The following is a 16,455-nucleotide window of genomic DNA, read 5'->3' on the forward strand; positions in this document are numbered from 1 at the left end:
TTTTTTTTTTTTTTTTTTTTTTTTTCTTCTCTTTATATACCAGTTGCTGTAGTTTTCCATTTATCTCCATTTCAGGAGTCATTTAAGTGTCTTGTTGAATTATTTATCAGCTTTTCTACTGTTCACTTTTGACAGGCAGAGAAAATAAGACRCAAGAAGAAACTTTAAGGAGACCAAAGGAAAGTAATGAAAGAGGCTAATGAAAATAACTGAGATGCAGGTCTTCATTATTTCCCTGTTTACCTCCCATAAGAGGGATTGGGAGTCTATGAACCTATACAAAGGTGCAGAAGACTCTTCCAAAAGCAGTAGGTCTTTCAGCCTGAGTAGAGCAAAATGCAAGTTCAACAGTCCCAGGTGAACTGAGACCTCAAAGGTCATATGCTTCATACCACACGGTTCTTTCCTTTTCCTCACAGGAGGCTTTCCTAGCTCTAAATTCAAAACAAGCAAAAACAAACAAAATCTACTTGATCTAATTACTTAATTTTACACCACTTGATCTAATTCCAGTCCAGCATTCAGAGCTGTAACACAATTAGTATCACAGTTATAGAGTACAAAGGTATACAAAGGTATAATGAGAGAGAAAAAAAAATAACACCAACAACCGAGCAAGGTATTTCCAGATGTGCAAGGTGCAAGTCAGTACCAAGCAGCACCAGCAAGCAGCACCAGTCCTGATTTGGGGAAATACCTTAGTAACCTCAGGACACAACTATAGAAGGAAGTAGACTYGGAAAAGTACTGCAGAACGGCCACCTGACATCAATTCCTTATGTGCATATTAAAATGAAACTAAACCAAGAAAAAGTGTATTCTTCACAAGCAGAATGTCCATGTGAGGCCCTGGCGCAGCACAGTTTTCAGGCACTAAATTTACATCTCAGCTCATGCTATAGTAACTGCCCCACATAGATAAGTCCTTACAAAGATGAACTGCACTACACAAACGATGCCTTTTGCTAATAACATCAGTGACTGCTAGTTTTCTACAGAGATTACAACTATGAGCCTCATTTCATTAAGAGCTTTTCTTGCATGAGGGAAGGYTGCCAGCTGTCTCGCTCCTCCACTGCACGTGTCTGAAGTCATTCTAAACGTTCCTATCGATTTATCTTAAGAGCTGTGCCTCCCTAACATGCATTTGATTGCCAACATAGGAAAACACAAGCTTCAGCAGCTAACACTTAATTCATTTTTATAATCTTGGAGAAAAAAAACATTGACTCACCTATTACATGGTCTCTGGCTGACTGGAGAGAGCCAGGTGAAAAGAGCTTCCAGCCATATATTGTATAAACTGAAGGGTTGGAGTCTTTAGATCCAGCATCTAGCAGCAAAATAAGGCCACACAATATACAAAAATATACAGGTCTGCTGTAGGTTATGATTTTATTGTGTCCCTAGGAAAAAAAAGAAAGTATTTGAATTTTGTGTTTTATTTTCTTATTGTATAGACAACACTGGAGAGAGGTGGAGCTCTCAGACAAAATATTTTAAGGACTTATGCATATTAACTAATGACAAAAATGATACATGGCATTTTATCTTCTCCAGAGGCAGCTTTTAAAGGGTACTAACTCCAGCAATATTGTATAGGTTTGAAAAACCAACCTTTTGTACTACATTAATACACAATAGTCATAATAGTCATTTTAGCACAATAGCCTTTTTTGTAGAGAAAAAAATTGAAGCTATCTGAAATTCTCTTTTGAGTAGAATGCTTTATTCTACTTTTATTATGAGTGTCTGCTTCAGTTAGTGTGGCTTTTTATTTAGACTCTGTAGAAAATATAGCTGATCTTTTAGTTGCACCCTGAGAAAGTAAAGAACACTAAAGCCTCCCCATAGGATATGGTGAGGCATGGAGGCTGATTCTGGCAGCTGACTGCTTGCCGCCCTCCTCCGAAACGCTGGTTTCCATGTCCTTCCCTGGCCCACCTCTACATTTGCTGTCAGTTGGAATCAGCTCTGCCCTGAGCACCAGCTTTCCAGGCATGACTATAGCCCCAAACGAGCCTATGTTCCCTTCTGTCAGAATCCCATTTGACCTCCATTTGCTGATACATCTGCAAGTRCTTCCTGGCTTTAAATAGCCTTGTCTCGAGCCTACTTAGTGCTAGGAGCCCTAAACTTCTGGAGTCAAACATCACAGGGCGCACAACAGGAGCTACAATGGTCTCTGCTGTGACCATTTACAACATAAAGGGTTGGTATCATCAAAATATGCGATCAAATAGTGGTGATGATGAGTACGGTATTCTTATTTTTCACAAGAGGACTCTGTTTCCAGACAAGTCAAAAACTTATTAAAAAAAGAAAAAGGGGGGGGGGGGGCAGAAAAAAAGAACAAAGATAGCACTACATCTTTCTGGAAATTACCCATCTGGAGGTAAAGAAGAATATCAAATTGCAAACACTTAGCATCAGTCTGGGTAGAAGTCTGAGTGCATTGCTATGTTATCTGTCTCACATGCCCTGAAAGGGCAACGCACGTTCAGCAGACACCTCTGTCCCTCCTGAACCAMATACTCAAGGTCTCCTGTCAGGATCCTTATTTTTGTGTGTGTGAGCATTGATTCTTTCCACTGGGGCCCTTTTCTCTTCCCTGCTGTAGTCTGGGGAAAACCAACACTGCCGTTTTCTTAAACAGGGTAGTGTCACAGGTGCATTTGCAGGTGGGCCCTCTTTCCTCCTAGCCAGCATTAACCTGGCAGATAATGAAGCTGTGACAGGCACTGCACTGTCCTTTAGAGAAGTGGGGACTGGTTAAGGACACACCTGAGTGTGCAAATGCTGGAGCAAAGTGACAAGGATTCAGGTTTGCTTTGCAAATAATTGCCGGTAAACAGCTCATATTTGGAAATTGTAATTTAAGAGAGTTTCTTTTGAAKGTATTTATTGATCTGAAACAATAGCCACAATTGCTTGGCTGCCAGCCAAGCTCGTTTGTCAGTATTGCTATTAATGGATCTATAATCTCTTTGGGATCAATCAATTAAGGTGACAGGTTGCACAGAACTAGCACATCTATATTGCATCTTCTCTTCATGAAATAAGGAGCCTGACCGACAAATTCTAGGTAGCGTTTAATACTGAAGCTTACTGTTTTTTTTATTTAATAGGACACATGCCCATGAAAAATAATCAAAGAAGATTAGAAAGACAAAGATATCACTTAAAAATATCACTTAAAGGATTACTTACCAGTTGTTCCTAAGCTTCAGCTCATTTATCTTTAACACAAGCTGTGACTCAAAAACTACTAAAAATCATCTCTAAASAATCAGTCAGTGATTTATATCCTGACATACACTCCAGATGAAGGAGGGTGTTGYTGTTGTTGTAACCTCACATCCTTGCCTTACCTCTTGAACTACAGAACATGGGTTTTTCTTTGCTCGGTGACTGTTCCAGCTGGGTGAGACAAAGCTGCTGCCGCCCCACGACTGCGGGTGCGGAGCTGAGCTCCTCACAGCGCGCAGCTCCAAGCAGAGCACGCACAGATCCCCCTAGCTCTGCACACTGCATTTAACCCTCACTGTTGAGCAGATCCCTGTCATCAGGCTAATAACAACTAGGTGAGTTAGGATGGAGGAAGAAGGGGCATTTCCTTCTTTCAAGGTTTTAAAAACAGAGAAGCATGAAGGCCTCTCGTGCCTGCAGCCGGCAGGCCACGCTGAGGCAGCTTGGGAGTCTCAGCTTAAACCCCAAARCTGTTCTGAACCATAGTAAAAGTCAAAACATTATCCAAAGTTAGAAAGGTTCTCTCCTAYATGCTGAAACTTCACACTTATGGTGTGGACACCAGACACAGCGCTCAACTCGAATGGGCACGGTGAGGAAATAACCTCACCCCTGATAAAACTGAACCAGACTGTGGGGAGTTTAGTCAACAACCTCTTACTCAACACAAGGCAGCGAACAGGCTGGCACTCCAAAGGGCTTCAGAACAAAAGCCTTATGCATCCCTGGGCACTGCGTTGTCTGAATCCACTGCATGGTCTTCCAAAGAAGTCCTTTAAAAGGGTGTAGGCTCAAGCTGACAAAGCCACATCAAACAGCAACGAAGTCTGCACGCGAGAGATAGGGAGCAAGTTTGGATGCTCCCTGCCAGGCATGGATAATGAAAGGCACTAGAGGCTACTCATGAATCCAGGAATAGAAATTAATTCAGTGYGAAAATCTGCGGTTCCCGACGGTTTATTTCACACTGAAAAAAATCTCATCTGCATCTTCATTCATGGACATGGTACTGATCATTCTTTAATTTCCCTGCTGTTCTGCATCCTTACGTTAGCATCAAGAGATGTTATTTCTCTTTAGTTTTAATGTAGTCACATGAATTCTGAAACAGTACATGGAGTATCTTTTCTTGCCTTTTGGTTATTTTTAATGGCTCTTACTAGCTCAAGCAAGCCTTTATTAATACCTATCGTGTTACTAAGACACAATGTAAGAATAATTAGTCTTCCCACTTAATTTCAGCTATAATGTCTTCTGTCTTTAAAACCCTGCATAGAAAAACTCTCATAATTACATTTTTTTGGAGTTCCTGTAGTGCACCAAAAGTCCACAACTTTCCCTGATAAAGTTTTAAAAATAATTTAGAGGATGGAATTATATCTATTGTTATTTCGCTGTGCTGCTGCATGGCATACAGAATTAAATATGATGAATAATATAATATTGTTGTATGAGCTTGAAATGCTAACCTGGATTCTGCACAAAAGAAAGGCTTTGATTAAACTTCATGAGCTGTTTTGTCTTTAATACTACAAAAATGTGGGCTAGACAGGTTTACAGTGAAATTTTAACAAAACTGGTTGTCATACACTTTAAAAACGTGCACATTACTAGTGTCTGGTATAAAAGCAATCAATTTGATTACTCTTCACATTATTATGCCTAGACATGTGCTAGCTGAACTGATGGACAATCTGTTTTTAATTTGAGCAACCCCTAGCTGTTTACTGAGGTAGGAATATTTSTATAACTCACTGAAAATATCATGCTATTATAATTACAATATTATTATTACAAYGAATAGAATTGATCTATTAATGAAGTTGCTTTCACTAACATTTTCTACTTTTTATGTAGACATGGATTGCCTGTGAACGCATCATAACCAACAATACCATAAGTTCACCTCATAATGAATAAGGTGGAAAATAAAGTGTAACACACAACATATAATTGGAAATAAGCTTGATTTGAAGCTGAACTGGTATTTCTAGCCCTTAAACTGACAAAAATAATTGCTTCCCACCAAGGGAAACAATCCAGCAGACCTGCAGTTTTCAACATGCTGTTTTGGAAGCCTGAGGGAAGAGAGGGATCCTCAGAAACACTCTAGAGGCTAAATAAGAAGTGTGAGCAGCTTGGCAGAAGGGGTATACGCAAGTGGGGCCCCCATGAATACTAGCATAGCAATGTTTATCTGAAAATTAAAATGCAGATAAATGGAGCARGATGAAAGGTAAGCTTGCAGTTATAGGTTGATACTCCTAAACCAGTCCTAAAATGAGGAAAAAAATGGGTAAGAAACTGTCTTTTTGTAAGGTCGTTGTCACTGTTAGASAACAGTTTCTCAAACTAGTGACTATACTGCCAAAGAACTAGCACACATTCCTATAAGCTGCCTTCATTCACAGCTTTGACAGTCCTCCAGGCCTCAACCAAAGAAACCCTGCTCATGCTATTTCAGCTAACTACTCCAGGTGCATTTCTTTTTACTGTACATTTTAGCTTAAACAAAAGTAACTCTTCCAAGAGCAGTGATAATTTCAAATAACCTAAAATTAACCAAATGTAGTCCAAAGTCTCAAAATCACAGGCTTGTTCTCATAAACCACTCGCAACAGCAACTACCTATATCTGTGTTTCACTGAACAGCCAAGAGCTTCACAGTACAGAAGTGATCATAAAGCAGAAAGGCTTGTTCTGCAGGCTGGGACTTACATGTATGGGTGAAGCAGGATCAGGCTGAACGCTCTAAAAACGAAAGAGAAAAAAAGTTTACTTACAGGATTTTGCCTTCACAGAAATTAAAAGAGAATTCATCAATTGGGTACGAACTTGTTGCTTACCTTGAGGAGAGAATACTGGCAACTAGCCATGACAAGACAAAATAGCAGAACCCAGATGTCTTTACAAAAGCCTTGATTCAGAGTCAAGAATCCAAGGAGTGAAACAAGAACTACTAGAAGAACAGATAATACATTCTCCTTTATATTCTCTGTCCTATATGAGAAAATAGAAGTATTTTAAGRAGAGGAAAAATATTTATATTTGTTACAGCAAGCCAGGCCCATTTACAGCTGGTATAAACTGTCAGTGCCAGAAAGATGACAATTYACTGGATTAGAGGGTCTGTTCCCAAAACTACATCTCCATGTAGAAGAGCACTTCACCTCTACCCCTCTGCCATTGTGATAGGTAAAACATTTGGACAAAAGGCAGTTGCTGCTGTCTTTCAGTACATATCAACATCCTCCAATCTCCCTGGATAGGATACCACAGTGGAGCYGATATGAATATAATGCAAGCAATATATTCAAGCATGTCATACTTTTTTATACAGAAATAAGGCATTCTTTAATGAAAACTGTTGTAGCAAAAATCTAATAGATGACCAAATAAAGTGACAGTTTATACCCCTGTAGTCTGTAAAATATACGTGTGACAACAAAGCATTGAACCAAAGACAAAATTTGTCGTCTCATATTTTATTCATCTGCCACATTACAACAGGAAAGCTGAGGAAAAAAAACAGTGTTAATATACAGGTCATTAAAAAAAAAATTTATCAGTAAGTATTTTCCATGCAACTGAAACACACAGATAAGACACCATAGATAAGGAAGTATCTGCTACAGAACTAGTCTCCCCAACTATATTGCCTGATTTCTGCAGCATATGAAAGCTGTCTTCTGAAATCACTGCTGTGGAGCCTATATTAGCATGCAACACCCACCCAAAAGCAGGGATCACGCTGCAGACAAGCCAGCCAGCAGTCACTAGGCCTGCACGTTAACGTAGCTGAGGTGCCTTGCAGATCAGAAGAACACAAGGAGGGATCTAACAGCAGAAAACACTGTCAAAATAGTTGACGCCAAGTGAGACTGAGACTAGGAAACAGAGAGATGCTGAGAAAAAAAAATCTCTGAATAAATATAGATGAACTAGAATAGAGGGAGAAGCTGAGATATTTCCTCCTCAGTTTCCTCATTTTTTTTAAAGAAGATTGAAATAGTTGGCTGACAATTCCCTGAAACGCTTCCATATTTTTGCACAAAACATTGATTTTCTCATTGGAATGCACAGAGGCAGCAAAGTCAAGGCCTGACAGTCAAATTTGAGGACAATTCCACAGACATGGTGTTCCCAAGAATCAAAATACCAGCTAAGGTGATCAATAGCGAACCACAAAAACCAAGTCAGAAGAAAAACCTTGTCTTCTAGTTAAGCACGAATGACACCTACTGACCCTGAACACGAGACAGTAACAGGACTATCACTCTATGCTCCTCCAGTGGTCGGAGTTGTTCGCTGGGTGGACATGGAGAGGCACAACCTGCAGCACCACACACACCTGCATGCAGAAAGCTTACCGGTCCAGCAGTGCCAACAAGGCAAGCCGATCATACCAGACTTTAATCCATTTGCCAGGAAATATAATAAATTTGTAAAACTGCCTGTTCAGTTTCGGCTGTACTGAAGAACATGAGGAATCCTCAAGGTCCTGACTGGGTTGCTTTAAAAACAAACAAATAAACAAAACACTCTTACACATTGATACATGGCTGGTTACAAAACAGGTTCAGAAATTACATCAAGTTGCAAACATTGTTTCCTGAAAGAGACACTGGAGGCATAGTTACTTTCTTGATTTATATTTTAGAWAAAAAGAAAGCCTAACTTTAGCACCAGGCTATCTTTTTGCAGGTGGATGGGAATTACACCAATCATTGAGCTCAACAGTGATAATATGCTTTAAATACAAACATAGATATTTAYTATTCATTAAAAACACTACTCACATTGCTTCCAATCTACTATGTGTCTACAATTTTTTTTTTTCTTGCTTTGTTTTTTTGTTGTCGGGGTTTTTTTTTAAAGGACTTTATGTGGCAGGCTAATTACAGTGTAACACAAAACCACGCGAAAAGACAAATCTTTGTTGCTAACCAAGAATTCAAACAGGCTTTAAGTTTTAGAGACGTGACTTGTCAACTCCTTACAGAATTGCAGCTTTGCTTCTCTCTGCTGAAATGGTTTTAATGACACGTCAGGTACGCATCTTCGAGAACAGCGAGAGGGAAAAGAAAATTGCAAACACAAAGAGTGCAAACATCACTAGTGGATGATGCTCCAGTCTCACCCATRTAATCATAAAGCAGGATTCAAAAGGGTTTATTCCGGTTGAACTGTGCCATTTCAGATCTTCAACTCTACATCTGCATTACTTCCACARTCATGAGGAAGGGGCCATTCTGCAAAGCGGGACAACAGCAAAGACAAAAGCTCTGCAAACTAACAGTTTCCTTCCAGTACACACCAATCATTGGTTTTATGAAAAATTGCTGAAAAAAATCACAAATGCTTTGAAAAAGAATTTGACTGAGATTTAACTAGTGTAAAAGAGAGATTTTTACGTCCTTTTAGCCTTCAGTTCTTAAAGAAAATCAACATAATAAACATACATGCATGCAATGCTTACTTTTAAATCATTTCTGTGAGATAAGCTTTCCTTGTCAGAGAAGGAAGTTAAACTATTTTGATTCCATCATAAAAATACCAAACATTTCCAATTTTTAGACAGCTTCTCATGTAATATCACTTTTCTGAGTCTAYTGGCTATTATATATAGCCAACTAYTGGCTGTCTCCAATCTCATTCTAATCCCAGAATGTCTTTTCTATCATCCCCATGTGAAGAAATTTATCACTTTCCTGAACTGTATCTGTAAGCAAAACACAGAGATTTAAAAGACCTCTCTCTCCGCCTGGCCAAAGGAACTGTTTTTCTCTCTGATGGTTCTTTGCTTTTCAGGAAAACAAATCGTACACATAAYTGACATATCACGGCCTCATGAAGAGGAGTTGACAAGTCACATCTCTAAAACTTAAAGCCTGTTTGAATTCTTTGAATTACTACTAAGGCACAGGAACAGATTTGTTGATATTCTCAGTCTGTTAGAAAACACAAAGTAAAATATGTTAATTTACGCAGTGAAAAAGATTCAGGATTACACATTGTATCTCCTGCCTCCAATTGACTAAAAGTGCACATCTACTTAATGCCYGGTAGCTCAGCTAGTATCAGCAAAGGACTGCAACTCACCTGTGTTTTCAGATGTGCAAGAGAATGACAGCTGTTAGTCATTCTGCCATTTATCAACAATTCAAAGTAATATAAAAGCCTTGAGACAGATTGCAATCTCTCTGCCACAGAGATTTTAAAACCTAAGAGTAATTCAAATATTCCCAATTTAATATTTCTATTATCACTTTAAAAAGTCACCATTTTAAAAAAAGATTTTTAATATTATATTTGCTATTACTGGCACAGTTCTGTTTCTCTTTGGCCCACYATCCCAACAGAAGATACTATGAAAATAATATCAGTTGCAATCATTAGTTCTTYTCTTCCATTCTAGACTGTTCATTGAAAACAGCAAGAAAAAAAAAAAGCAGTGGCAAAGAGTCCACTAAAAACACCTAAAGATTTGATTGCTTAGAACATTTAAACTGAGTAGGTAAGTGCACACATTGGCTCCTGAGGAACTGTAAAATGCTGATAAAATCAATTACCTAAAGCTTGCAGTACTTGGGCCAGACTGAATTTTTCCACTGGATGTTGGGGAAACGTTCTGACTATCCCTAAGCAAGTCAATAAGTCTAAATTATGCCTCCTATCATAAAAAGGGTTATAAAAACTTTGCTTCATAAATTTATATGGTGTCAAGAGACAGACTGAAATCCTGGCCTCAAGGAAATCAACGACAAGCCTTTTCCTGACTTGCATAGGCTCAGGATTTCACATTTAATAAAAACTCAGAAACCAGTAAGTCCTGAAATTACTCCTTGGCTCTATTACCAAATTGTTGGTGGTCTTGAGCAATACTCGTTGCTTTTTAATGGTGCAGTTTTCCTAGAAGCCAAGTGATAATCGTTCTCTAATTTACAAGCAATTTACAAAACTAAAAGTATCTGGAAAATATCTGAGCCTTTAGATAGAAGTCTTTGTCCAAATCTGAAGCACACATATTCATAATATACAGGTACAATTACCTGATTTATAAGTTAAAACAAGTTCCTTTATACACTTTGCTTTTAAGCTTGTAGCTCCTGTTCAAAAGCTAAGATGAAGAATAATTTACGGGCATTTTAAGGTTATTATACATAAAGATCAAACTAGAACTCTCTCTGGAACAAATGGTTAACATTATTATAAAAGGAACTGCAGAAACAGACCAAATCATTGGTAACTGACACCAAATACTATCAAGTTCAAATACATCCACACATTATCATACAAACTAAAGCGTGAGGTCCTTTTCTCTTTTACTGAGAGGGGAGGTTCCGGCACTCCACAATAGATGCCCARAAGATGACTTGACATCTGGCCACCGTATTCAGAAAAAGTCACATCACAGGTGAGTTTTTAAAACAGTGACATTATAATAGTGACACAAATCTGAGAAGTGAGCATGTCATAACATAAAAATCTGGAAATATGTCTAAAATCCTAACAGCTATGCCCTCTTCCTTTCAAAGCAAATAAAACTGAAGACAGAAGATTGACCCAGYAGGTGATTAATTCTTCAGTACAGACTACAGGTCTGCACTTTGCAGAGGGACTTCTCACTCATGTGGCCGGACCTCCTCCATGCTGTGTGAGCAGCCCCCTCAAACCAGTGACATTGCTGCTCTAAGACACTACTCAGTGTCAGTAGAAGAGCAGCTGAACTGCAGCAGAGCAAGACAAATCCTCCCAGATGAGTAGTACTGAGTATAAACACAAAACCAACAGAATGTCTCATCAACAAGTCTGCAGCATGTCAAATTTATCAAAACGCTAGAAACTGAGATATTACAATGTACCCGTGGGTTTTCGGAAAGGGTCCTTCGTGCCACCATCAGTAAGAGTTGCTGCTGAAGTGCGCTTGCTGCTTGATCACCTGAAGATGGATCTTGGCTCTCTGAAGTGGTAGTACTAGAGGAGCTGAATTGTATTTCACTGCGCAGAGGGRAGAAAGGGATGAGAGTTATATGAAGCAGCACTTTCCTCCTTGTATTTCTGAAACATTATAGGAGAAGATCTACTTGTCTCACAGGACATGGAGGCCTTCCAACTTCTTAGATGAAACCTTCCCCAGGTTCCTAAAGCAGTTACCACTCCAATTCAGATGTATAGCTTATAGCATTCACCACAGAGAGATCCACTCGTATCATGAATTTTCACATTCTACGATGAAGACCCAAGACCAATCATACTTCAGAAATGCATTTTCTGTAATCAGTGGACTATAAAGGGAGGTTATACGGTAAATTCAGGTTTGGCTGTCTGCACAGTAAACATCTCGAGTCATCTGGCATTAAYTCCTAGCTCACATCAGTCCGGCCTACTGGAAGATCACTAATACTCATTGCGACTTTCAGAAGATGACCTCCACAAACACCATATTCATTTTCTGGTCATCTCTACAACTCTCTGCTTCTCCCAAGCACACTGTTGTATTAGTAACAGACTGCAAAATTTGTCCTCTTGTTAACCTTCCCCCATAYTTCAGGTCAAAAGATGCCCATGTCTGCAGCACAGAAGAGAAGGGGAGCTACTGCAGAAACCCTGAAGCAGCTTTGAAACAAGTTTGTTTATACAACAAAACTAGTTAGGCCTCAGCCACASTGAACTGTGCAAGTATTAATTTATCCTACTGCAAATTTAGGTTATACAGAGCTTTCTACTCTAGCAAGATGCTAGAGTAGACAACACATGAGCTAGTGACCTCGGGCTAGCTCAGACAGAACCACATGCTACCCTGATATCAGGGGTAAGTTTATACACTCTATAAACTTACCTTAGGAGGCCCCTGGGCAAGATGCTGCCCGTCTGACCCCTCACCAAGTTTAGTGTTTTGTGCTGCAGATCTGGCACCGAAACYGTTTCCTTCAGGAAATCTGGGGGAGCAGCAGCACCTGTTGAGCTGCGGGATTGCTCTGCCAGTCTGATACGGCCGACTGGCTCTCAGCAAGAACTATACTGCAATTTAATAATTGCCACTTGGGGGGGAAAGGCCTATTTTGAACACTTCCTGCTTCTTCAGCTCCAAATGGGGCTTAACAGATCAGGCTCCCGCTCTGAGCTCATTACTCCCCTGCCTGTGGCTGCCTGCCTTGGGCTTTCCTGCTTCAGGATCTCAGCTGCTGACAGTCTTCAGTGCTTTCTACCTCATACAAAGTAGGCAGTGCCTATGTTCTCCATAGAGGAAAGGGAAGCAGAAAGAAAGTGATTTGCCTACAGTCATCCACAAAGGCTGTGACAGAGTGCTGAACAAAAGTCACTCCCTGCACACCCTACACTTGCCCCCAAGCCTCCTTAGCAATTTTAGTGAGCAAAACCTCCCTTGTCTTTGGGGGCCATCTCCAAAGCCTGTCTTATAACCCTGCACAAGGTTACAAGGCTGCCCAGCATATAACTGGCCGCTCACTTAAGTGGTAATAGCTAAGGCTGTGCTGGGATAAGGCTGTGTCTGGATTTCCTAGAAACAGGGCTAAACTCACAGAGCCAGACCTTGAAACGGATGATTTCTTTCTGTCTGTGGATTTGGTTGCTTGGGTGTTTTCTTCAGATGGGCTGCCCCATTCCTTTTCTATGGGAGTGCCTGCTGGGAGTCTGGTGAAAAGACACTACTGGAGTGACCACGGGATTCTCTATTTCCAGATGGCAAAACGCAAGTTTAGCCCAGAATATCCAGGAATGCTGCCCAGGGAACTCCTGCCTACCATGCAGCCCAAAAGAACAGTGGAGGATTACAATAACGACTCGCTATAAGCCTCCAAAAGAACAGTTAATCTTCAGTGACCTTCTGCCTTCTCAGTTATCTTTTTACCAAAGCCAAGCGGAGCTAAGAGTATTTCTAAATTGGACCATCCCTTTCATCCCAAGTTTATCAAGAACAAAACTGGCAGAATGATGGATAGATATGTCAAGATATTCCCCTGGCACTCAACTCTAATAGTTCTCAGAAATCAAAGTCATTTGGCTCATAAGACTTCTTCCAAGAATAAACTTTGAGCTCAAATCATCTCCCACCAGACGTCAAGATAACCGAAGTGCCAAGACAGGCCACAGTGTTTTCTGTTTTCTTTCCACAGCAAAATTTATAGCTCAACCTATCAGCAAATAGCAGAAAAGGCTAGAAACAGCTGGACACTGTGAGAAAAAGTCAGAAACTTGAGGGCTAACAAGACATTTAGGATGCAGGAGCCAGGAAGGTAGAGTTAGGAAAAGAGCACTCCCCAAATCACTTTGTTTTTCTCCTACATAGTTTTTCTCTTAATGGTCCCAACTGTTCACACAACCTCCTCTCACATTCACCTCTTACCTCCCTGATTACCTCCCCAACAGAAGCAGCTCCTCAGATGCTGTACATCTTGTCTGAGGGCACTGTTACCACACTGACAACAGCCATCAGGGAGACACAGCAGTGGTGCTTGTGGTTTTTAAAGCCTGTAAATGCGATTCTATAYACTTATGATACTATGTAAGGAGCAAACACTCTCTGGTAACAAAAYCTTTATAACCATGCTGATCAGAGAATAATGTGGAATCTTACTGAGTGGAAAATCCGATCCCTTACAGAAATACATTAATGATATCAAGATCTACTACAGTAAACTGCATCACCAATGTAAGCAAAGGTATAATTAAATTTTGAATAATAAATAACTAAATACATATTTGATAAGCATACAAGCTACATATAACAAAAGCAAAAGGTCTATAGCACCCTCTACTGATAACTGATTATAAGGCTGAATTTTTTTTCCAGCTCATAATTTAGTTTTGTAAGAACACTGAGTAAACAGAAGCAAGTTGAGCAATCCTGCAACAGCCACAATATTTTATTATAATCGTGCAGCCCAGGAAAAAGCTTCCTTCTGATGCTCCTGTTATTCTTCAGCAGTATGTCTTATACTGCTGACAACTTGGCCCAAGCCATTCCAATCTAGCCCAGCCTAAGCCATTCCCCTTGTCAGCGATTAGCTAGCCCGGATTCTGGGCAGCTCCTGTGATGAAGTCGTTAGAGAAGCATTCCACACATTTACAAGGAATTCCCTGGTTAACCAAGTCCTTTTGTACGCCTTGGCTGAATTTCATTTTAACTTGTGCAGAGAAGGTTAAATCAGGACAGGTGATCTTCTAACAAATGTCACCACAGGCACAATAACAAATAATCTGCTGGAAAACACGTGCCTCTTGTGCTCAAAACTAGAAAGTCCCTAGTAGGCTACTCAGGGCAGCAGTGCCCAACACGTAACACTAGTAGTTGTCACTATAACGCATAACAAAACATAACAAGTCTCTACACCTATACTTAGCTCAAACCTGTAGGTAATACACATTAAAAGCATCACTCTCTTAAGCCAGTGCAGTAAAGGCTGTGACAGTGCAATGAAATGCCAGACTGGAAGGCAGGAAGCTCCCCGTGGATCTAAGAAACCATCACTTCTCAGCTGGTGGTTTGAAGTGTACTCTAAATACCCTACTGAACTGAGAATGGAATAGGCAAKCTCTACAAGGACTAACAGCAGCGTGGGAATTCCAATGTTCCCACTTTTGTGTCCCTTCAAAACAGGCAGGTGATGTACTAAGATAAATATCTGAACTGATGTTAAGTGTATTCCCTGACCTACATTGCCTGAATGTAGCTCCATTACTTGATCATTCCTGATGTCTTCCTAGCCCCACTGCAGAAGTCTTTACTCCTTCTCACAAGGAACAGCTCCCCTGCCACTTCATGTCTCCAGCATTTTTACAGCTCTTCACACAGATCTCTTGATGCATATATACTCATCACTCCTCAGGTCTCCACAACCAATACTAAYCTGTCTAGTGTTGTACAACTCCAGATTGAGATTAAATGCACCAGCTGCGAAGTTTTCTTTTTAAATASCAAATAATTTAGTTACCAATTACAGCAATAAATAAGAAGACTTGTAAATTTAAAAGCTACTTAAAATATACAAGAAAATTGCAATACACCAAGTCAGCATCATTGAAGATTACATATCAAACTGATCACAGCAAGTATCAAAAATCTGTGAAGAGCAGCAGGCTGTCTTCACTGTCCTTCTGTAGGTACATTAATAGTTTCAAAAAAGGCATTACCAATTCAGACACACATTTTTACTTAATGGTTCCTATTGAGGGGAGCCCAAGTTACAGATGATTTTTTTTCTTAAATCTAGTTCACAATTTGATACTCACAACAAGATTTGGGAAGACTTCTGACATTACTTCTAGCTAGAAATATATTATAAAATGCATCATAATCTACATGATCAAACAGACAATTTGTTTTTCAATTGCAGGAAGGTAGAAGTATTTCCAATGAAAATAGTCTGAATGCATTTCTTTAATCTTAAAATTATCTGTTGCCACTGCAACTTAAAAAAAAAAATCAGTTCTGAAAATAATTAAATTAGTCTTCAGTGCCAAAAAAAAAAAGGACAAAATTCTTCATTTTTAGTTCAATGCAGGTCCCATATGTGCAAGTCGCTTTGTGCTGTGGCCCTGAAAGAAACCTTGACCTAAGTTCATGTCACCCAAGTTCCATTTCACAATGGAAAAGAATAGCAAATATTCAGTATCTTAGAGTGATTTTTAATAAGAAAAATCATCTGTAGTAATTCTTGTCTGTGAATATTCCTGGTTGCATAGGGCTCTATTGATTACTTTCTTTATCACTGTGCTCTTTTTTTCTTTTCTTTCCTTTTTTTTTTTTTTGAGGCTGGGGGGTTAGAGAAAAAAAAATCACTTTTCCTTTGTAACTGCAATACTTGGGACCTGGAATGTGTCCTTGCACCGTATCACTGCTCCTCAGATCCCATTTTCGAGGATGCCAGCTAAAAGGGGCAAGGTCTGTTAACAATGCTTGGAAAACACAGGCCCAATGAGCCCTCAATCTACTAAATAATGGCAAGACATCCCACACTCCAAAGGTGGTTACATACTTCAGAAGAAGAGGAACTGGGAGGAGAGTACTGTGGATCCATTTATGACCACCCTCTGAGCTCTGCCATCCAGCCAGCCCTCGATCCACCGCACCTGGAGTACTGTGTTCACGCACCTGGAGTACTGTGTTCAGTTCTGGGCACCCCAGTATAGGAAGGACGTGGAGCTTCTGGAGAGGGTCCAGAGAAGGGCAACCAGGATGAT

The 16,455-nt window shown here is 39.9% G+C and overlaps 1 protein-coding gene across 1 annotated transcript in view; it reads right to left on the reverse strand.

Annotated features, from left to right (window-relative positions):
- The window catches only part of PCNX2 (pecanex 2), a 136,322-nt gene that overhangs the window by 89,409 nt on the left and 30,458 nt on the right, over positions 1 to 16,455 (reverse strand). Inside the window, exons 9-13 of the mRNA XM_026053390.1 lie at positions 11,115 to 11,250; positions 7,620 to 7,762; positions 6,096 to 6,249; positions 5,968 to 6,000; positions 1,235 to 1,406 (exon numbers count right to left, since the gene is read on the reverse strand). Coding sequence (XP_025909175.1) covers positions 1,235 to 1,406; positions 5,968 to 6,000; positions 6,096 to 6,249; positions 7,620 to 7,762; positions 11,115 to 11,250 — 638 coding nt within the window. The remainder of the gene's footprint in view (positions 1 to 1,234; positions 1,407 to 5,967; positions 6,001 to 6,095; positions 6,250 to 7,619; positions 7,763 to 11,114; positions 11,251 to 16,455) is intronic.

The sequence above is a fragment of the Nothoprocta perdicaria genome, unplaced genomic scaffold (assembly GCF_003342845.1).
Source record: "Nothoprocta perdicaria isolate Ctin4 unplaced genomic scaffold, notPer1 scaffold_99, whole genome shotgun sequence".
Lineage (NCBI taxonomy): Eukaryota > Metazoa > Chordata > Aves > Tinamiformes > Tinamidae > Nothoprocta > Nothoprocta perdicaria.